Source organism: Homalodisca vitripennis, chromosome X, assembly GCF_021130785.1.
Source record: "Homalodisca vitripennis isolate AUS2020 chromosome X, UT_GWSS_2.1, whole genome shotgun sequence".
NCBI classification, from domain to species: domain Eukaryota; kingdom Metazoa; phylum Arthropoda; class Insecta; order Hemiptera; family Cicadellidae; genus Homalodisca; species Homalodisca vitripennis.
The window spans coordinates 104,882,502-104,906,387 of NC_060215.1; the positions used below are offsets into that span (position 1 = coordinate 104,882,502).

The 23,886-nt window shown below is 29.9% G+C and overlaps 1 protein-coding gene across 3 annotated transcripts in view; it reads left to right on the forward strand.

Annotated features, from left to right (window-relative positions):
* Positions 1–380: 380 nt before the first annotated feature.
* Positions 381–23,886, forward strand: part of LOC124369774 (coronin-2B-like) — a 101,665-nt gene continuing 78,159 nt past the window's right edge. For 2 of the 3 annotated variants that reach the window (XM_046827861.1, XM_046827860.1), the window contains exon 1: positions 381–667. Coding sequence is in view for 1 of the 3 variants with exons in the window: in XM_046827860.1 (XP_046683816.1) it covers positions 566–667 (102 nt within the window). In the remaining 2 variants the exon portion in view is untranslated. Of the gene's footprint in view, positions 668–13,291; positions 13,449–23,886 lie in introns of those variants that run through there. The other variant, XM_046827862.1, reaches the window with a different exon arrangement.

Here is a 23,886-nt window from a genome sequence, read left to right on the forward strand (position 1 = left end):
ATATGAACTCTCGGTATCTATGTGACAATAAAACATAAAATTAAAAAGCCAAAAAAAAGCATCGCACCAGGGAGATTTTTAGGTTAACTATTATTTTAGTCAGTATTCGTTTCACCAAAAATACCATATATATATATATATATATATATATATATATATATATATATATATATATATATATATATATATATATATATATAGCTTACCTACAAAGTGTTGAGATATTTTTCAAACAAATACGTAAGTTCATTATTAAACTACATTCGCATACAGTATCTATTTACTGGTTAGCAAAACTCGTAAAGTCTTATTCGTTCCTTTTCGTAAAAAAAAACCATATAGACAAGTCATCTGATATTCCATTTGTTTACTGTCTTACTGTGTCTGTTTACCTTCCCTCCGCTTGGTAGTGACTGCATTAAAGTAGTAGTGTGATTGTTCGGTTATAGCCGGTGAAGATACTTTTAATGAGTAGTGTATTGTGACGCTTAATCATAATTGTTATTCGTCGATTGACATTCTTAGTAAAATAACATATATTGATCGACTTGTATTATTTTAAATTATGAGTGGGTTCGTCGATGAAAGTGCCAGTTTCATCGTTCAAGACAAAGGGAAGTCGAATGCAATGGTTGATGTTAGAGCTTGCAACAAACCAGTTGAACGTGTAAGTAGTAATGAAATTATTCATGCATTTTATTATATAGTAAAGTTAATTGATGAGACAGATTCTTAAGCGTCGTGCTCGCAAGTCTAGGTATTCACATACCAGTGTCCACTGTTAAAGTTTGTAGGGTAGTTAGATGGGCATAGTTATTGAAGTTATTTTAGAGTTTTCTAACATTAAGTTTTGTTTGATTTATTTCCTCCTACCAAGTATTTAAATTAAATTTTCTCCAAAATGATTTTAAAATTCTTCAGCCTAATACACTGATCCTCTTGAGCTTTGCTAGCTATTCTTTTTTCCATGAGCTTACCCATTTCACATTATTAGTTTTATTTCTAATTAAAAGTGCTCTAGATATGAATAATTGAATTAATTATTTTAAATTATTTTGATTTAATTAGTAGTATTAATTAAAGAAAAGTGAATGAACAAGCTAAAAGTAACATTCCTTTAAATAAGAAGAACATCTGTTTGTAAGGTAGGGTATTTAGCACTTTGGTTAGGGAGGTACTCCTTCAGTTAAGTGTTCTCGGCTAAGGCAATAGGCCCTCAAGCAGGCTATTATGCCCTCGGATAAGGCAGTAAGCTTTCAGGTAAGGAAGGTCTGAGCATGTACAAGTGATGGTCAAGTAGGCTTGTTAGGTTAATGTTAATTTTTATTAGTTCCCGCAATACAATAATAATCTTGATTGTTATGGTTAGATAGCCTATTTTTTTTAGTGATTGTTTTGTTAAAATTATATTATTGTGGGTATATAATAGGATGCATTAAAATTTCGTACATTGAGTGATTTATTTCCCTTATGTTGGATAATTTTTTGGTTTTTCCTTACTTTTATACGATTTATATTGCTTTGCTATTTACTTCATAAGTACATAAAAAAATTAATAAAACATGCAAAGTGAAACTTGTGAACATTTAACAATGACGAACTTGTGAGTCCAATTGTAATAAGGTTAGCTCTATTTGTTGATTTAATACTGAATATATAGACTTGAACATCTTCTGTTACTAATTTCAATTTAAGAAGATATTTTATGGAACCATTGAAAGAAAGAAATTTATAAATTCTATTTATGACTGAAGCAGATTGTTGGAAAGTAATTTAAGTGGCTTTAACTGTTTGTAGACCAACTTCAGATAGGTTTTGAAAGTTTCTAGTAGGAGTGAATAGGTACTGTAAATTTCTGAGAGTAATGCAATATTCTAGTAACAGTAAATAGTTTACACTTATTTTTGTAAATATGAAATTATTGGCTGGAGTGGGAAATCATTATTTGAGCATTATTCTAGTTAAATTATCGCTCTTATCCTCCTGAAATAATTGGCTGTATTCTAAGTTGTCGGATTTTGTATCTGAATTAGGTCCTAGATATAGCACAGGTTCACATTCTGTTGTGACTGAAATGAACTTTTGTATAGTAAAAAACCTAACCTTTTTGTGCATAACCTAAAAATGATCTGGTACTACTTTTAATAATTTATTAACCTTCCTAGTGGGCATCAACTGGAATTTAGACAATGTATCGTGTTTGTATTTATCAGATATTAAACCATCAATTGAAATATATACCCCAATAAATTGCATGTTCCTAATGAATTAAGCTAAAAAGAGGTACTTTTACTTTTAAAAAGTTGTTTGTAAACTTTAATGAAGTGTAAAAATAAATGCAACGCCTGGTTGATGCAGACCATGTTGATACATTAGTTCAGTATTTCAATCAAGTGATAGGCTACATATAAAATTATAAGTATCCTATTGATCAAGTGTTGTATATCAATCAAAAGTGTAGATTCAACTATTATATATTATGTCAGTATGTTTTTTCTGAATACTTATTTCGTGTTTTATAATATTTTAATGAGTACTGTAAATTTATTGATTTTCTAATTACATTTTTGTCAGTACAAGGTGCAATTAATAATAATTAATCATCCAGTTAAACATACTTTTTTAATAGGACTGACTACCTTTATAGAACATTATATAACCAATGTTAGGTTATTAAGTTAAACTCAGTTTTACTAGCCAATAAAAAGTCTTCATTTTGTTTGTCAATTTGCAGTTTTTTTTGTATATTTCAAATAGAGTATTAAAAAAATACCTAAGATTTTCCATCTATCTCGGGGGAACAGGGAAATCAGAATTTTGGGTGGTGTGCAGTATACTATGGAGGGGCAGGCTTAGGAGGAAAGGGATGTGTTGTCAATATTTTCCTGAAAAAAAACAGGGATTTTGAGCAGAAACAACTGTTTACCAACTGTGTTTGAGGGTAATTATAGGGTTTCTTTATTAATTTCTCATATTTTTTTCATTTTTGCAACAGTTTATTCCTTAGTGATGAAGATTGTTGTTTTTTCTCTATTCTTTTGGTCTTGTTAGGCATTGTAAATCTTATTTGCATTCTTGTTTCCATAATTTTCCTATTGGCTAATTAATTATAGTTAGCTTCATAGTCCAAGAGAAAGATGTGGCCATTTAGTATAGATGGATTGTGTCTTTTGTATTTATATATTTACAACAAAAGTGATGTTGCCTGCTGAAACTTATGACAATTTATATAGTGGGTGTTGTCATAAGTTAATTTTGATGTGTGAGAATGAAAAGGAAAGATTTTATTTAGTTTTTGGTTAATCAGAGAATATCAAAGCAGTGTGCAATAAAGTAAACAACTATGACAGCCATTGTTCTGTTGCTACGTAGAATAATATGGTTTGTTAATTTTGTTGTAATTTTAGCTCTCAAGCATTGTGATGATTCATGTAGAATTTTTATATTGGACTTAACGGTACTATCTCTTGTAATGTTTTTGTTCATTGCCAACATGAAAATTGTGATACGCATCTTTGGCCAATAATCTCACCGATACCCTTATATTATATTGGTCAAATGTACTTGAGAATCTGTAGCCTTATCAGATAATCAAAGTAAAGAAATACTGCAGTTTGTAAATAAGAAGCTTGTATATTCAGTGTCATAATATACCAATAACTGCTTAGCAATAAAGAAACAGACTTTTGGAATTTCTATGATAGAGAGGAATTTCTTTCTGTACCTTAATTAAGTATAAATACATTATTCTTAAGAATATTAGTAGGTTCTATCCTTATTTGTTTAATCGTGGGTATTGGTGATTGAACATATTTTTCAACAATTTCAAATTTCTATATAGTGTTGCAATATAAATATATAGGCGCCTACCCATATAAAATCCAAGCAAAAAGCATACATACATGAAGCTTATTTTATAATTTATCAAATAAAGTAAAAGGAAATAGACATATTACTTAATTATAGACCAGCAATTTCTCTTAAACTCTATGAATTGCTTTTACATAGCCTGATAAAGACTTGCTCTTTGTTTCATTGGGTGTTCTTAAGAGGATTAAAAAGTTCACAATTAGTTTATTTTTGTGTTTTATTATCATTATCAAAGGAAAGCGTACTATCAGCAACACTTAAATTATCTACTTGTGCTATTTTTTATGAGTAGGATATCTATAGACCTACATTGTGATTTTGAAACATTGCATCAAATTTCAGAAAGTGGTTACACTCACTCTATATAATTAAAATGGTTCTTATCTAAACATGTTTCTTAAAGAGTTTGTTTTTCCATTAAACAGAAAAATTTAATTCATCCTGATTATTATGCATGCTGATTTGTTTGTACTTAAAAATTCTTCAGTCCTAAACCTTTTGAGTTAGCCTACAGCATTTTTATTTTCTAAACTGATTTGTCTTAATAGCATTTGATATAGAGCTAGTAATAAAGGATAGTTTCAAAATAATGGATGTTTATAACATGTTCTTTGTTTGAATTTTGTTTTTGACAGTGGAAGGATTGAGAAGAAAACAGGATTTTTCCGGACATTTTCCACCATTCAGTGATACAAACAATCAATAACACTATGTTCGAATCTGCAATCTGGTCTCTTCCTCAGTTTAATAACTGACCTAATAGATAACAACAAAGTATATTAAGGGGACATGGAACACTCTATACCGCCCATGTTAATTTTGCTGTTTTTATGCCCCATTATCTCTGAAACTATTAATGGTAGAACATTGAAATTTTTACAGCTTACTTGGGGGGTATTTATGAAGACATGGAGGCAGAATTAAAACTGTAACCTCTTTGAGCAACAAAATATAATTTTTTTAAAATATTGTTTTAAAAACCCCTGTTTTTACTCACAAAATATTTTTTCATGGGTAACCTATTTGATTAAACATTATAATTCTGCCTCTATAGGTGTAAAATAGTGATAGTAAGCTTTGGTAAAAATTTGAAATGTCTATCTCTAATGGTTTCCGAGAAAACAGGGCTTTTGTGAGTTAAAATACTTATTTTCAGAAAACGCAATAAAAGATCAACCATTCACTGTATTTACAAAAAATGCTTACTTACATACTAAAACATCCAGCTTCATAGTCTGTGTGCTTTCCTTTATCATCTCTTTTCCTTTTCTCTTGTCTCTTATGTTTTCTCTTGCTTTTTTCCACATCAAGAACCTTTTTCTCCGCTTTTTGAATCCGCACTCTGTCTATCTGACGTAGGCGCGCTTCACAAAATTTGCTTGTTTTTAGGCCTAATGCTTTTAATACACTAAATTTTCCTAGTGCCCCTTTATTGAAAGAAATTACAGCATCATATACTCCTACTTTCAGGGTTGTGATCCCAACAAAAATTGTCTTAGGCAATCTTTTCCAAATTATGGCATTAAAAGACTCATTTGGATTTTAGATCACTAAATAAATTCACTGATGTTTGTTTATTTTAAACAGCTGTGAAAAAAATCTGTGTTCATACTGCAATTTAGCCAGTCCAACAGCATGAAAACCAAAGCCAAACAAATCTAATGAATCAAGATGTGTGTACTATAACAAATGCAGGACGGTTTACGGTACTGAGCACGTTACTGACAAATTTACCTGAAGATTGTTATGCAAGAGTTTATAAATTAGTTCGTACAAATAACCTATTATTTGTAAAAATATATGTGTTATATATCAAAATACTCGTAATGAACTAAGCTACTATAAACAATAAATACCCCAAAAAGACAAAAAAATTTTTTTTTAAGGTCCATGTCCCCTTAAAGCAAAAAATTAAAAAAATACCAGAGTGTTGTGGCATACATAAGTCAGGTACCACAACAGCCATGTTGTGTTTCTATTCAATGCACAGTAACCCTAACTAAGTGCATGCTTTAGAGTGCATATTTTTTATTAAAAATATTAAATAGGCCTATAGTCATGGAATGTAAGATTAGAGATACAAAGGCAAATACAGCTCTGATGTAGCAGCCACAAGTTTATATTACACAGCTTTTTGACACAGCATAGAAATGATAATTATGTCAGGAAAAGGGTAGTAAAGTTCAATAAGACCCAACAAATGAAAATTATGCTAGATATGTTACTGTTGTGGTACGGTACTTAAATTAGTTTTCAAACATCACTTAACAAATAGCCTACTTAGTTACTAGTAGTTTATTGTGTTTACTTTATGAGACCAGTAAATGTTATAAATTACATTGTAGTGTTGTAATGTAAAAAGGCCTACCAGTGAAGTAAGTATTGATTTTCACTGAAGTATGTGTTGTTGTAAGTACACAAACAAATTTTAGTTCAGTGTTGTATTGTTGATAATATTCTAATATTTTATGATTGACAAAGGGCCCTTGAACTCAAAATTGGACAAACAAAATATAATTGAATATTTCAACAATGAATCCAAAAATCGTGGAAGTGTTAAGGGGAGATGTACGCCCATAAGCCCGTAATGTTAAACATATGCTAATATATAACCCATTATCTCAGAAAGTATCAGAGTTATAAAATTGAAATTTTTACCCTACAATAAACATAGTATTCTAAAGACACCCTACTAATTTCATTGAATTCCATTAACTTTTTGGCATTATTTTTATTTTTTAAATATTTGTAAATTTGTTTGCTTATAATTTTGGAGTACTATTTTTAAATAATTTTTTATTGTTGAGCTAGAAGTCTAAATCTAGTAGGGGTTGTGTAAACAGGCATTCTTAATAACCTGTAAAAATTTGAAATGTATTGGCCTTCTACTTTCTGAGATAATGGGACTTTTGTGTAAAAAAATAGATTTTCGGGAAATCGCGAAAACATGATAAACACATATTTACTTATATTTCAAAACATTCCAGCTTCGTAATTCTGACCCTTTTCTTTCTCAGCATCGAGGAATTTCTTCCTGATCATCCTGGTCCTTTTTCTGGCTAGCTTTGTCTTCTCTTCACATGCTATATCTGATTTTATCATCCGATCTTGATCAATTTCACTAAGGCACTTTGCACAATTTTTGCCAATTTTGACCCCAAGCCCTTTTAAGACTGCTAATCTCCCCTGATTGCCCTCATTAAAAGTAATAACTGCATCATATGTGCCTAACTTTAGAGTTTGTAGTCCTACAAAGTTATTTTTTGGCACTCTGGACCAGAGAACAGAATTGAAGCTTTCGTTAATATTTTGAGTGCGGCCGTGCAGACATTTCTCTAACAACTCAGTTTTTGCCAGGTCCCTGAATATAGGTTTTATCAGATCACTTATGGGCTGGTTCAGTGAATTTTTATGTTCATATGTTTTAGCATCCCGAATGGCTTGCTTATACCTACACCATGATATGTCGCAAAGCTGATGCTGTGGGTTGTCGTCCGTGGACGCTTTATGCAAGAAAATTGCCAAGAAAAAATATTATTTTTATATTATTTAGGATCCGTATATGCATGTATTATATATCATTTAATCAGAACAAACTAAACAATACAAAAGAAATAAAAATTTTTAATTTTCGGGCGTACATCTCCCTTAAGGGGTGGTCTTCGAAGACCAGTATATATCTCCTAGCAATTGGGGTAAGCAAATTTTTTATGTTTTTCAGAAAATTTTGAGATTGTTTAGAGAAAAATATTAATACAATTACCTACGATTAGAATAGACTATTATTTACAAGCTAAACAAAGTGCTGTACTAACTATAAATTGTATTTTATAGTACATAAGTAGAGTATTCTTAATAACACATAAAAATATTGCAAAACACATAAGTTTGTTTCCATTACCAGCAACATAATAGGAGAGTCGCTTTTGATGTCAGTCTGAAAACATTCTCTGAAAAAAAAAAAAAAAAACACTCATATTCTAAACATTACTCCCTAATGTATATAATTTGATATCAAAGTTGATCCAGAAGTTTGGCATTTTGCCTGCCAACTGTATTCAGCAATTCTAACATAATTTGCTGGAAAGGATAACAATACATTTTTGTTTGTATTAATACATGCCGCCACCTGACAAAGAGGATAAATTCCAATCCTGGAAACGTGTTATACCTTTTGTAACATATTATGATGGTAAATGTCTGAAATCCTGTTATCCTTTCAAACCTTCCATCGTTAATAACACGATTTAAACAAAGAATATTTTGTTTGTATTTAATAATTGAATAATTTAAGAGTTTTAAAGCTTGTAACACGTTTCTGTGTATAAAGTATGCTATTTAGTAAGAATATGTGGTGGAGGATGTTTTAAAAAGTTTCAAAAAGCGAGTGCCATTTTTTAAAACGTAATCATGAATATAATTTTCAGACACACATCCAGGGTGATTATAAATATATAAATAGTCTAATAAACATGTCTAACATCTAAGACAGTAATATCAATCTGTAGTAGGCCTACTTCCAAGGAGTATCTCCAACATATTCCCTTGGCTGTTTCCAGATTCATGAGATATAACAATTTCATATTTTAATTTAGATATTACTATTGAAGACCTTATTTTAATAGTGATACTTAGTTTATCTGAAATTACTCAGTTGTGTTTAATTGTTTGCTGAAGTTTTTTCAATTTTAATATAAAGTTAGTTGTCTTAATGAATTAAACATTTTCATGAGACCTGAGTTTTTAAAATATCTAGGTTTGATGTACAGATGTTGCAGTTGGAAAGAAATGGAATAGTGCAGTCTGTACTAAAATAGTCATGATTGTATCGGAGCGTATGAAATAATTTGTATCTATTTGTGTTGTCAGTTTTCTTGAAACCATCAGTAATTCGCTGTAATATTTTTCAAAATTATAAATGATTTGGTTTATTGTTGAACTATATGTTTATATATCCATTTAGCCACTTAGATTAGAAATATAATGTTTCTGTAGATTATATTGAATTAGATTATATAGAATTAGATTGTATAGAATATTTCCTAATTACCAATGGCAGCCCTTCGAATTATAACTGTATATTAGGATTTGGAATAAGATTAGGTTAAATTTATGTTGATATTTAGTTCTGAAAATGTCGAATAATTTGATATTGTATACAAATTTTTATAGTTTGCAAAAGATTATGGAACTGTGTATGGTACTACAAAGCTTGAAAAGCAATTTGTAGGACTTGATCAAACATTTTTAGTGCAGACTTCAACTTGTAGTACATTTACAAGCTGGTACCAGCATATAAACATTCTTAACAGCAGTTGTAAGAAAATATTGAAGAAAGAACAGGTAGAGACAGACAGACAAACTTACAGGCAGGAGTCACGGTCCACTGCCTAACCATGACGGCACCCAGCACCGACACAAATTTCATCATCCGTCTCTCTTTGTCTTCTAGCTCATTGTTGAGCAGGTCTAATAGATCTTCCATGCATAATTGGGCCCGGTAGTGTGATTGAAAGTGCAGGGTGGAACTTCCGCCTGTCATATGATGCAGATTTGGGACAGACTCAGTCCGTGATAGTTCACTTTAGATATTCACCAGGTTATGTTTTTGTGCTTTTCTCAGTGTATCCAATCAATAGCCTACTGGTTTTCCTTGATAGGATCTGTCCATCTATCTATTAGGCTATATCCTTGTGTGGATATAATTAAAGTTTAAATAATAAAATTACATAACACTTTTGAGAATTAATTAAAAACTATATTATGTGTCTTCTGCAAGAATTAGTATTCTTGGCCATTTTTATATTCAAAGAGGAAAATCTACATAAACAATTAACAGCTAGGAGTTAACAATAAATACTATATAAGTAACATTAGAATGTTCTAAATTTGTTTGATAGTTCAAAGCAAAATACTCTTTTTTTTTCTTTTTCTTTTTTTTTTACTTGGAGTGTTTGACCTCTTTATCCTTGTTCCCATAGATATAAAGAATAGAATGAATTTTCTATCAAAATATTTGTTGTTCTTATAAATCAAGACAAACACCAAATTAAAACTGGCAAAAATGATCAGAACTAATATGTTTACTGACTGTAAAAACAATAATACCACTATCTAATAAGACTAATGTGTTGGAATGGACTTTGCAGTATACTCCTCTTCTTTACTATAGATAATCATTGTCAGTCTCTGATAAGATAACTGATAATATGTTCACCAGCCTATTGTAAATCGACATCCCCTCAGGGTAGTATCAGGTAACATATATTTTAAACTCGCAATGTATTTGGTCTCCTCTGTGTACAAATTCAGTAGACATTTGAATAAGTGAGATCTTAGAACTTAAGACTGACTAAAACATATTTTATATGCAAAATCTAGTGAAGCAGGTTTTATTTTCAAGAGTGTAAAACTCAAATCATGATTTTGGTGATTTCAGTTTTGTATACATCTGGTTATTATTAATCAGTAATATATTTTTAATCATATGTTCTTTATAAAACATTTGCAATTTTTTAGATTTTTATACATTTATCTTACTTTGTTTTTTTAAACATCGATTTATAATTAAATAAAAATTGATAACATAAAAGTTTGAATTTGCATCCCTGACAATAAAATTTAAGTTTTCTATGCCAATAAAAATTATTAGTTGTACTAGCCCTATAACCGTGGATCTGCCAGTAACGATGTTGCATAGTGCCAAGCATATTACGTTGTATTTATAAAGTTATTTTATTCAAACATTATTAGAAATACTCTTAAAATTTACTATAATAACTTGTAGGAAAACATGTTTTACTGCCATTTTGTTTTTATGAAATATAATGAAGAAAATCTGGGCATTCTGTAGAGAAAATTTCTGAAAATCCATACACACTAGAAAAGTTTTTATAGTCGTACAAGATCTGAGATATACAAAGTGAGTACAAACTCATTCTAGTATAAATAAATTAATATAGAGAAAAGTTATCGTAGTTTGATGAAAAATTGTCAAAAAGCAATTTTATTAGGTTCTAACGATTTTCTTTTAAGTCTAATAATATACATGGTGAAGCAGACCACTCATCCCTGATGTATAGCGGCTGAACAGAGAAACCTACTGTCTCCTTTTTAACAAAAACCCCCATATTTCAACTCCAAAGAATTCGGGAAAAGAATTTATAATAACACTGGTTATTTATTTGCTGTTATAAAACTATTAAATGACTTTTAGAATGAAAATTAACTATATAGAATTAATTTTGCATCTTTTCCATTTCAAGTTTGCCTTCAATAGAAACAGAAATATCATGTTTTTAGTACTACCAAATTCAGTGGGGCATATATTTCAAACTAGTGTTACAATAATTTAAATTAATAAATTCGTGGGCTACTTCAGAAGTCAAGTTAAAATTCAAATGAACGTTGAATTGCCAATGGCCTGGTGTACTAGTAGTAAAATGTCCCTATTAAGGTAAATGAGCCAAGGAGAGATAGTGTCTTAGCAGAAACCTGTCTTGTCCAGTCATTGTTGGTACAGAAGTCACCTTTAAGTTGTTAGTGCCAGGCTGGGTTGCAAGGTCTTCTTAGCCCTTACCATGTCTGTTACAATAAGACATTCTTTTATGTTTTTTATTTAACATGTGTACAACATACAAAACTTAGGTGCAACAATCCATCTATGAACATTGCCTCTAGTAAAAAAGTTTCCTTTTATAAAAACTTAGGATAACTACCATCATGAAAATTGAGAAAATTTCTAAAATCCATGACATATTATGTATTTTAAAACCAAATGGTCAAAATGGTGGTTCGTTATCAATTTAAACTGTATATTCCTTACTTTCCGTGGCGCATATAGCCACTAAGTAATATTTTTTGAGAATTTGGAACTTTGAGCTCTTGATTCACTTTTAGCATTGTTGCAAGAGTGATGAAATATAAAATGAGATTAGGGGAAGATATAAGCTGCATTTTGTGATGTTCGCCATGGAGGACTTGTGTCTTTAGCCTTCGCCATATTAGAGAAAGTGTAGACCTGTTGGCCTCTAAACCAATCAAAGTTGGTGGCAGAGGTACTCTAAAAAGAGCTATTTTATTTTATTTTATGATAAGTGAACCCATATACACTGACCTTATCAGCATTTAATTGTTACTTAATGCTACCCAGAATAATGGACTTAGCCATTAACAAAACTAAACTGTATACAGTGAGAGGGAAAGACTAAAGGAAAGTACATTTTCATGAGTGTTATTCAGTTTATATTTTAGATGGTGCTTCCTAAGTGAAAGATGGGGCTTTTTAGATGGCATGTAGAAGAGTTTATAAACTTTCTTTGTGTTCTGCCATGTTGTACTGGGGTTAAGGATTTGATTATCATACAATACTGTAATTAAAGAACAATATAAGGTGACCTACTACAAGGTGAGATCAGCCGAGAAAACTAGTCTGATTGTTAGAGGAAATGGAATCACTTCACAGAGAGTGAGGAAGAGGGGGGTAGAGTACAAGAGAGTTGGCAGGAGAGGAGGAGGAAGGATCAATTATGCTCACTAACTAATCAACCTCATCCTGTGACTCACAGAACCAAAGGCCAAACAGACTAGAGTTGGGTGCGAGTAAACATGGATAAACGTTTTGTTGCATTCTTACAAGCACTATTTTTACAGCCAAACTCATAGCTAGACAAAAATTTCAACTTTTTTAAATAATAAAACAAATTTGTAAATAAAATGGTTTTTCCCTTTTCTCTTTTGAAGTTTATTTTTTATCTTCTTTTTGCTTAATGCATAAGTGATTAATATAGCTTTAATACATGTCTATATGATAATTATTGATTGAGAAACTGGCTCTATTCTTATTGTTATTTATACTGAATGTCACCACATCTTAAATAACACAAGCTTTGTTCCAATATTAAACTAACTATAAAAACAGTGCTTCCACAAATGTTGTTCCACAAATTTTTTGTATGTATAATCCAATAATGTTTATTTATTTACTATTAGTTTTTATAAAAAAGACTAAAAATTGAAGTATAAGTTCATAATACATTTTGTAATGCGCTGATACTGTACTATCTTACAAAACGATTAACTCCAACACCCAGCTAATTAGTGAAGAATGTGGAAATAAAAGTAAATGAGAATGCTCCTATGAAAGTTAATCAGATGTTCATCACATGCATATTTGTTAGTTAGTTTGTAATGTTTGAATATATCACCTCTCACTAAAGTACCTAGGCTACTTGGTTTTTACTTTTCCAAAGCGTTCCAAGGAAATATGCGCACAGGCCAATTTGCGCATAGAAGCGGAGAGTAAAGACGAGTGCCGCCACATCTAATCTCTTCCTGTTATCACTGAAGAAAGTGTGGGAAGTGCGTCTGGTCGCAGACATACAGATTAATTAAGCAGGGTTAGAGAGTGGAACGCTTAATTGCTTGAGGTCCATCTCCCATTGTGCCCCAGTCTGTGTTGTGGTGAGCTAGACAGGCTTACTGCTCCCTACAGCAAGCTTGTGTTTTATTGGTTTAGTTTTGGTTCATCTGGTGTGTTTAAGCTGTTGTTGACAGGTTATGATTTAAGATGACAACAAGTAAGTAGTTTAAAGACTGGCCTTTAATGATTGTTACTAGTTGGTTCAGTAGTTTAAAAACTTTCAAAATTACAATTATAAACCTTTTATTGTTCAGTAATTTACTGACCAACTCGTTATTGGTTCATTTGCAATAATTAAAAAAAAAATTATTACAAAGTTTTTAAAGTTAAAATACAACTCACTGTTAAATCCCTAATTATGATTTTCAGTGTGATTTAGAGATTAAATATATAAACGGTTTGTGTTTTACAATGTTATATTATAATTATTTATGTTTGTATAATTTAAATTAAAAGTTCAAGTAAATGTACAGTATGTATGTCAGTATAACTAACTTAAAATTACATTTTAAAGAAAATTAAACTTATCTATGCATTTTCATAGTTGAAACTTTTTCACTTCACTTAGAGAGTGTTGAAAAGTTGTTCCATAAAATAACTTTTGGGGAATTTATTGATTTAAATAGGGTTTTTGAGATATTATTCAACCAATGTGGATTACCAGTTAACACAAAATGTGGTACCACCCTCTTTGTGGTACGAGCTTTCCTACTTATTTTTAAAATGGAAATCCCTGTATATGATACATTGCTGGAAAATTATTGATTCTAATTATTTATTTAACTTAAAAATAATTCCACTTTCCTCTCTTTAGTTCTTCTATTCTTTTCCTTAATTTTCATAAGAGTACCATATTAACAAAATAATAGCACACCATTGCAGTGTTAATTTTGATTGTGTAAAGAAGTACTATTGTCTTTGGCCAAACCAAAGTACATTTTATTTAACCTTTTTATAAACTAAAACATCTTTGCACAGCTCTTAATAATCCGAATTTCATTTCAAAATTCGTGTTTATTTTTTATTCTTTTTAATTGGGTTGAATGTCCAAATTTAAATTATTTTAACTAAAGTATTTCTGGTATTAGAACAGATTATCCACAGTTATATATTCTTATAAGAAGCATAAATGGTTTGGCGAAGAGTTCTATTTCTGTCATTAAAATTCCTATAAACCACATTGATTTACAAAAATATCTGAATGATTAATACAACTAAATGACAACAATCAAAATGACAAGAAATCATAGTTTATTGTTAAACATATGACCTCTCAGATGTATAAGTAGCCTATACAAAGATACATAAACACACAGTAGTCCTGCCTCATACAGCACCAAAGTGCTGAGGTTGTGGTGTTGTATGAGTTAAGCACAAGGTTTATTCTAATTACATACAAAATATATAACAAGTTTTACTTTTAAAAACTTTCCTTGTTCTGTAACTTATTCAGTACAGACTTATGGTTGTTATTATCACTACCATCTAAGTTCTGTAGATTCACGCTGTGTAAAAACATTGTTAACACTGTCTTGAGATTTTTCAGCATCGTTGTGAAGAGCCATTTTTAGTCAATAACTTAGATGTTAACCAAAGCGTGTGAGCTGGAAAATTGAAGTGATTTCCTAGTTTCACAAAATTTCTAAGAATAAAACAAAATTATTTACTTCTTTTTCTTGTATAAAGAGACTAAAAACGATTACCACATTAGTAAAGTTTATAAATTCATTGAAAATGTTCAAAATAATAACATAATCTTAAATGTTATAGCCAATTTATAAATTAGCGTGCAAAAAATAACTTTCTGCAAAGTTTTGATGTGCGTCCACCAATAACAGTGAAACAGATCAGCACCTGTTTGCATGTAAAATCATTGCTAGCCATTTTATTATCCAAAGGAATAGTTAGAATACATGAATAGAGAATTATTATTGAGTCGGTGGAATCCTAATCATAATCTGAGCAAACTAACTTAATTTGTCTAAAGTAAATTATACATCAATAAAGTAGCAATTCACCAAGTATGAATAAATCTGTGCAATGTTGTCATATATAATCTAGACATTCAGCAATATTCTCTATCATATTTGAATAGTGAGGACATTTTAGACAGCTGGGCAGTTTGATTGACCACATTCAGTATAAAGGTAGGATGCCTGTTGTATAAATCACATGTAATAATAACACATTTAAGCTTGTTGTTAATGTACAGTGTTTATGAGGTGTTAAGCTAGGTATTGTATAATGTCTGTCTAAGCCACTTCTGTAGTAGATCTTACTGTGTGCTTAAATGTCATATATACTGCTTAAAGCCGAAACTCTAAAATGTAAAAAGACGGGTAACAAAACAATTTCTACTATAATTTTTGGGTTTAGTTTTTAAAATTCCTTTGAGCTAAGTTTAAAGAAATATAACCTGAGCACTCAGCTTTTTTTACTTTTTATTTTAGATTATGGTTTACAAATAATTTTTGTATTAAATCCATTAATCCATGAAAAATCTTTATTGCCATGGCGAAACCAGTAAATTGTCAAATATTTTCTATAGTATTTCAAAATACAGTAGATATCATATGTTCTCTTATGATTATATAAAAGATTTACTATAACAGCATAGCATTGTTTAGAATCTGCTTAAATTGAACATGCCTTTAATAAATAAATAAATAGTTTCAATTGTGGGGTCATTGATAGACCAAAATCAGTCAAACTTTGTGACTGACCATGTAAAATATTTCTCCGAAGCTGTTGAATATTTTCATACTTTTAGTCTTCATTCAATAACTACACGCATGAATAGATTGCCAAGAAATAGTAGCAAAATAACTGGGGACATTACACTGAAGTATAGGTTAACAAAAATGCATAAAAAACTAAAAGGTTAGTGACTTTAATTTTATTGCAAATTATTTAAAAGCTGGAATAATAGCTAAATACTTTGTTTTAGCACATTTCCAGCTTTTATTTAGTTTGTTGTACATAGCAGTTAAAATAACTATTTAAATATTTTGTAGTTACGTACTGCAATTTTATGTTGTACTACTGGATGACGTTATGTAACTGACAATAAACACTGTATCGCATGCTTCCAAGTGTTACAACAGAAACATTAGCTGGCCTGTCGCTTGTCACTGACCTTCAACAGATCAATAAATACTGGAGCCTATTGGTGTCGTGTGTTCACTGCTGTATTGTTTGCAAATGTCAATCACTTATTCAATACCCTCCTCCATTGTGTGTTGTAGGATATTATTCAGAATAACAAAGAGTGTTTTTCAGTGAATTAAAAACTTATCTCTTTATCAATGGCTATTCTTATCTCTTTTATTACAAAACTTATTATTGCAGACTTTCGCCAAACTTGCAAACTTATTAAGAAATCGTACAAGAATGTTGGTTAATTATTTTGCACAGCATTACAAATCTGTTCATTCATATTATTATTATAATATTAATATGTTTTAGTTAAAAGTTAAAAATTAGTTTCTATAAACTGTGCGATCCTAACACAATTTATATGAACATTGTCTGCAAAATACAAGTCAATTTAAAGATATCATATTTTTCATAGCAAGTTTTATAATATTTAATGCCAGATAGAAATGTGTTGGTAATCAAACAAGACATTTTCTCTAGATAAAACCTATAGTGGGAAAGCTAATTAACTTTCCATATAATAACTTACATAACAGTCATATTTAATTTATTGTATTTTTTGTGTAAACGTGGAAGTTTGTCCAGTGTTACCTCCCTATAATTAATATCATTCAAGATATTACAACTTTAGGGTTTGGTAACTGTATATAATTTGATTTTTGTTGAGAATAGCACTGCTCAACAAATTATGGAAAGGATACATAAGACTAGACAGCTAGATTACCTTGAGCTGTAAGGTCGCAAGTCTCGGGACTTGTTTTGCAGGATCTAGGTAGGAATTTGTTCTCATGTTTAAGCCTAGTAAAATATTTGATGATGTCCTCTCTTTTAGCAGAATATGAACAAATATTTTCTCTTTATTACAGCATAGTAAAAAATCTTTTATTACTTTCTTATTGTTCACAATTATTTATTCCATAAATAAGTGTTATGTGTTCTAATTAGTACTGAAATTCTTCATTAATTTACAAATCAAACCATCCATTAATAAGGTTTTATTTTTGTGGTGTGTGTTTATAATTATTAGAAATGAATTTAGAAAATTCAATCCAGTAAGTAAGGAGCAACTACAAAGTACTCCTCACTACTTCAATTCCTTGAAGTGGTTGCCAAAGTCTCAAAACAGTTTCTAAAATGTATATTTATAATGATCACCTAATGTTAAAAATAGTTTTATAAAATAACATAAATCATGAATCTCCCAAGGATGACAGCAAAACTAGGGAATAAAATACATTTTAATTACTGTGTTTCTTTTAGTAACAAGTTTCAATTATAAAACCTGGGTGATGTTCACAGATTTATGGCAATTTATTTCATATAGGTAACCTCTAATTGATTGTGAGAGAACAAATTATCCTACTGTATGAACTAAATGTTTCCCCCACAAAATCAAACCTTGAGAATAGTTTGAACATGTTTTCATGAATTTATAAGTAATTGTATATCAAAATCCAGTGGTTTGGGATTTGAATGTTGTGATTTAAAAATATGATTATTTGTATTGCTTTACATTACTTTAAACGTCTGTGTGTGCCAAACGATTTGGTGGAAACAAAATTCCATAATATTCATTGTTTTAAGGTAGCGATCAATAAACTGTGTAATGTAGTGTTTTAAGTGTTTGTCATATGGACTATTAGTGAGAAGATAAAAGTTTCTTTTCATTTTTGCTTTCACAATATACTCAGAATTTTAGTTGTATATAAAATTACTTTTAAAATGAGAGTTTTAAAATATTTGAACTTTTGAGGCTAGGATTAAAAAAATTATCATGTTGCATGCCAAAATAATCTAGGGATTATTGTGAAAGTAAATATGAAAGGAAGCATTTTTAGCTTTAAATCCACAGTGAATACAATGAAATAGATAAAAACCTATATTTCACAGTTATTTTCTCACAATTTTAAAACAAAACAATAATTAAGTTTTGTTATCACAAAAATATTTGGCTTACAGTACCTTTAAAATTATGTGTAACTTTACAAATGTTCATATTTTAAAATCTTGAGAATCATATCCCAGACCTCCAAATTTTGGCATATCTTATCCAGAGTTAATTCTATGGGGAAAACAATTAATTCTGTGTTCTGGGATTATCTGTTCCCTCACAATTGATATATGACCTTTCGAAGAAAAAAAAAAAAAAAAAAAAAAAAAAAAAAAAAAAAAAAAAAAAACCTGTACTATTCAAACGTTTAACTTACAAAGTCGGTTGTTTACCTTGACTCGATAATTAAAAAAAAATTGAAACTGGTTACTTTGTTTGACAATGTAATAAATAATTTAATTGATTGGATACATCCTATTGTAATGATTACTAATTTAAAAACCGAACAAGTTAATAGTTGTAGGCTTTGTCAGCCTGGGTAGAGTAGAGAACAATTAAAATAAATCTTATTTAATATTCTGATAAATGGCAAACAATACTAAAGTACAACAGCACGATTGTAACGATTGTGAGCTTGAGTACCAGTATAAAAACAATATATAGTCCCTTCAATATTTCCGGGATCCTTGAGCTAGCAGCCATGAGTGCATTTTGATAAGACCTATTATTTATATTGTTGGTAATGAATTTCTCAGTAAATCTTGCATATTTTTGGCACTTGCAGTCTTGACTGATTTTTTTTGACAATCAATGTCTGCTTACAAGTAATAACTTTATTTAAATCAATGGAATAACCTTTACAACCAACAAATTTTCTCTTCTTATTTCTTTCATAATGTAACACGTAATACTAGAGAGATCATCAGTTACACCACAGCATTCCAATTGAACTAACTTTTCTCCAATTAAATGATCTATTAGGGGTGCTGAGATGGCAGTGACTCTGTTGGTTATTTTATATGCTGTACTGTGTGAAAAGTTAAATGGGACAAATGGGAGGTATTTAGCCTTTCATTATGGATTTTAAATCATTGTTGTGTCACCATGTTATGTCTCATTATCTACTTCAGTAGCCTTGTAACAAAGTAACAAATATGAAAAAAATTTAAACAAGTATAACTAATATGACTAACTAAACAGTGCAAATAGAACTCTTAGTGTTGTTTCAGAGTACCACTAACAGTACTATATTCCAGGGTGCACATCAGGTAGACAAAACATATCTGAAGGAAGTCTTTCGTTAACATAAATAGCTACGCCATCTACTGTCAGTCGGAAACGTAGAGTCTGAGCTTATGTTGGGGTCAGCAGTGACTTGTACATCCCAGATATTTTGTAGTGCTCAAAGAGAATGACAGGGGCTAACCAAGTGTTCACATCAAATACTTCAAATTCAAATTGAAAGGTGTTATTGGTGATCCAAAAATGTACCACCGGCATGCAACAAACAATTTATGAATCATAGTTCTTTGTTACGTGTGTTTATACCCACATACACACCATATAAACTTTTTAAATCGTGAAGAAATGTTTCAATAAAAAAGCATTTGAACTGTTGCAAAGAAACAAGCTCAACACTTTGTCAATGGTTTTGGTGGAATAGGAATATTTGTTTTAGTTCACCTAATGTATTCCATAATGAGGCATTCTTCTCTCATGCATCTTTACGCTTGTATTACCACAATCATAATACTGTCAGTATTTCTTTTACGGTATATTCAAGGTTAAATATACTTGATGAAAACTTGTAGTGATAAGGTTTGCTGTTGGGTGTTCACTTATATGAATAAATAAATAATAAAAAGTATTGCCATATTGTCTGTTGGAAACACTGTGCAAAAGATATACTAACACTGAAAATAGCATGATGTTATTAAAAAAAGATGTATAAACAATGATATTGGGGGACATATTTAGTGTTTGATAACAAATAATAGAAAATTTCACAAAGTTTTATAGACCTGATATAATTAGGCCTACTGTTAGTTTTTTTATTTCTGATTAAAATCAAAAGTATTACCAAAAGTGTTACATGTTTTACGTGCTGCTGCAATAAAGATGTGAAAACATTTTTAAGGGAATTATCCAAAGTTTAATGTTTTCTGAGTTATTCACAATATTTATTTCTATTAATGTCGGTCTGTTTATTTTGATATGTTGCAAACCATTATGTGTTAGTAGACACAATACGTAGCCTTATGTACTTTTAAACATCCCATAATTTTAACACCTCGAAACCGCTTATAGTGAATATGCTCTGGTAAAGGATGTACAATATTACAATATAATGGACATGTATAAAATAAACAAATAGTGAATTTGCAATAAGATGTTCTCTAAGGTGGTCAGAAGACAAGTGGATGTAGGGAAGTAGAAGTAATAAAGTATCTAACCTTATAAAAAAAGAAAAACATGTGTAATCTTTCTTTTTATTATTTAATTAGAAAGATTTGTTTAGTCAACATGTTCACTTTAGATCCTAAATTTAGTAGAATTTTAATATTTAATGATAGATTATATATATTTTAAGGAGTAAAGTAATAGCTAAATATTTTGTAGGGCCCTATGAGATGTTAGTGGCCTTGGTGTAGTATTTTAGCTTGATGACCCTGAGAAGCCAACTGCGTTTGAATATTAATGAGTGTCAGGTCATTTGCATGTTCCCAGGCAGGTGACATATAGCGCTGTCAAGTGTTGGTACAGTATATGCCTGTGTTCACAGTGGTACAAAGTACCTAATCACAACCAACTTTCTGTATGACTTGATGGCCTGATAAAATAAATACCCATCTCTCATTAAGTATTAATTGAATTATGAAATATAGTGGTTGGATAAGCTTATTGTCTCGACATGTGCTTCTAGCTTCTCTTTGCTTACTATAGATGCCTGCCATGTTTTTGCATAAGATGGATGTATATATGCTAATGAAATATGGCTATGCTTTTATGGACATATAAATTTATTCTTCTATTATTTGTTCCATTTAAATTGTTTTACTTTATTTCATTCTGTAAGACAATGGATCCTAACAATTCTTATCATGTACATTAAAAATTTCATAAGTAATCACTAAATATTTTTTTAACTAAGAAATTAAAAATTACAAGATCTGAACACAAAACAGAATTATTTTGAATCGGAAAAATATTATTTTTCCCCATAGAAGTAAATTTGTGTCATAGATAAGTTATAATGCATCATATCAGTCAAATATTACAGGATACTTATGCGTTTTGTCAATATAGTTTTATCATTACTTTTTATATAGTAAAATATTGATACAGAACATTTTTTATGTTATAAAACTGTTTTGTGGAACTGTGAAGATAGTTTTGTATATTATTACGTATAAATGAATTGCCCCAATTCTCATTTCTTGATGATGTGTGCAATTACTCATAGATAAATTTGGTACTGAAAGCACTCAATCTTCATGTTTATATCAGAGTCAGTAATCTTATATGTCAACAGGTAATAAGTGTTTACACCTAGGTTATCGTCAAAGGTGATATCGTAAAGATTCCCCCAGGAAATTGATAAAACATTGTTCATTGAAGAATATTGTGCCCAGATCAGGTTGCAATCTCGTCTTTGCATTCTCATATAAACATATACTACAGTGCACACACAAGTATTACAGTAATTGTTAGTAGAAATTACAATGAGATAATTATTAAATCCAATTATGTTACTTCATTCGAGATGTTGCAAAATATAATCTGTTAATTTTAGTGTATTCTGGAGTTTTTGACCTACTCAGTTACTTGCGCAGAGTTGCCCATAGCATTTTATTGTTATTCAAAAAATGAATTTATTGTTAAAAGACATAACTGAGTTCGGTCCATACAATACACTTCCTCATTAAATTACCATTCTTATAAATAAATTAACTAGGCTAAACCGTAGATATATGAATTTTCATAATAAACTAAACACAAATGCTACAGAAGAAAATGTAGTGCTTAAAATTTAATAGTACTTTAAGGTATTTGGAATAACTAAACACAAAACCTTGGATTTGAAAGTTACACCACATTAAAAGCAAGTTTAAAAAATTGCATATGCCAAAAGCTGTGTTAATAAAGATTTATTGAGTTTATTTTCTGCATTATATTCTTGATGGAAATAGTAAGGTTTAAGAGTTGAGATCATGTATTTTATTTCCACATAATTTTAATATAAAAACACATTTTCCGGTTAGGGCATTGTAAGTTATAAAGCAAAGTAAAGTTTTATTTTACCGTGCGAAGATACGGCTAATAAGCCCTGTTCAACACTTAATCTGGGGACCAATGGCTTAAAGGTGATTTCTCCATGGAAACAACTTCTGAAATATAAACAGGAAGCGTGTATAAAATTAAAACAATCTATGATAAAGCAGCTGAAATACAATTTTAAATGAATAGTAAAACTGAAAATATGGTCGTAATATTGATTTTTGTATAAATTGAGGTGTTAATTGATTACAGGTTTTTTATTTACGTCCTTATGTCTGTGTACACTAAAATTCTTGATATCTGCTCAGCTGCTAGAATCAAAGACCTATAATCAATATTCTAATTTAACCCTTTGAGTGCCGCAGCGTCTACATAGTAGATGTTGTGAAATGTGCATAAATTGCCGGCATCTACCCAGTAGACGATTTTTATTTAATTAATATCACATATAATTCATTTTTGTTTTGACAAATAACTTATTTCACGGCAATCTACAAGTTTCGAACTATCAATTGTGATTGATTTTTATTGTTCACCGCCCCCTTGTAGTTATTTGTCATCAGAAAAAAACATATGACGCAATAGTTGGTCAGCTGCTACTTGTTGCCATTAACTACACAGTTTCGTTCGTTGTGTGTTTACATTGTGCTAGTTTCGTGTGTTTATGCTGAAAACTGTTGTTATTACTATTCTGCAATTGTGTTCAGTAAAACTTACAATGCATTTATAAACTTCTTTTTCCGTGTTTAGTGACATATATTTTATTGTTGGATTGGTGATGAACTAAAACGCAAGTTCCAATCAAACTAATGATTTTAGGTGAAGTAAGGTTATATTGTAGGCCTGTGTATATTTTTATATACTTTTTATATAATTAGTATTTTACAGTCGTCTTACTTCATTGAGTGAAATAGGGTAGTTATAATATTGTTTCTAAACTTTTGACAAACTTGAACAAAAATTGCTTTTTGTTGTATTTTGTATATATTGCAGTATCTGGTTAAATATTACTGTAACACACCATATTATGCATGATTTTTGTTCAGTTTTTCATGCTCTTTCATATGGTATAGCTAAAAAAATTTAAAAAAATATTGTATAAATAAAATTTTAGTTCAAACTTGAAATTTTTTTTTATTTTTTAGTTTTTTGTTATAACCTATATTCTTTTTGTGTAAATAAAAATAAAATTATATGGAAAAAATACCTTGTTTTATAAGACACAAACCAAAAAAAAAATTATTCAAATCGGTTGAATAGTTTTTTTAATATAGTTTTTTCCCCACACGCTTGCAAAACAGAAGGAAATGCTCCGGCAATTTATGCGTAT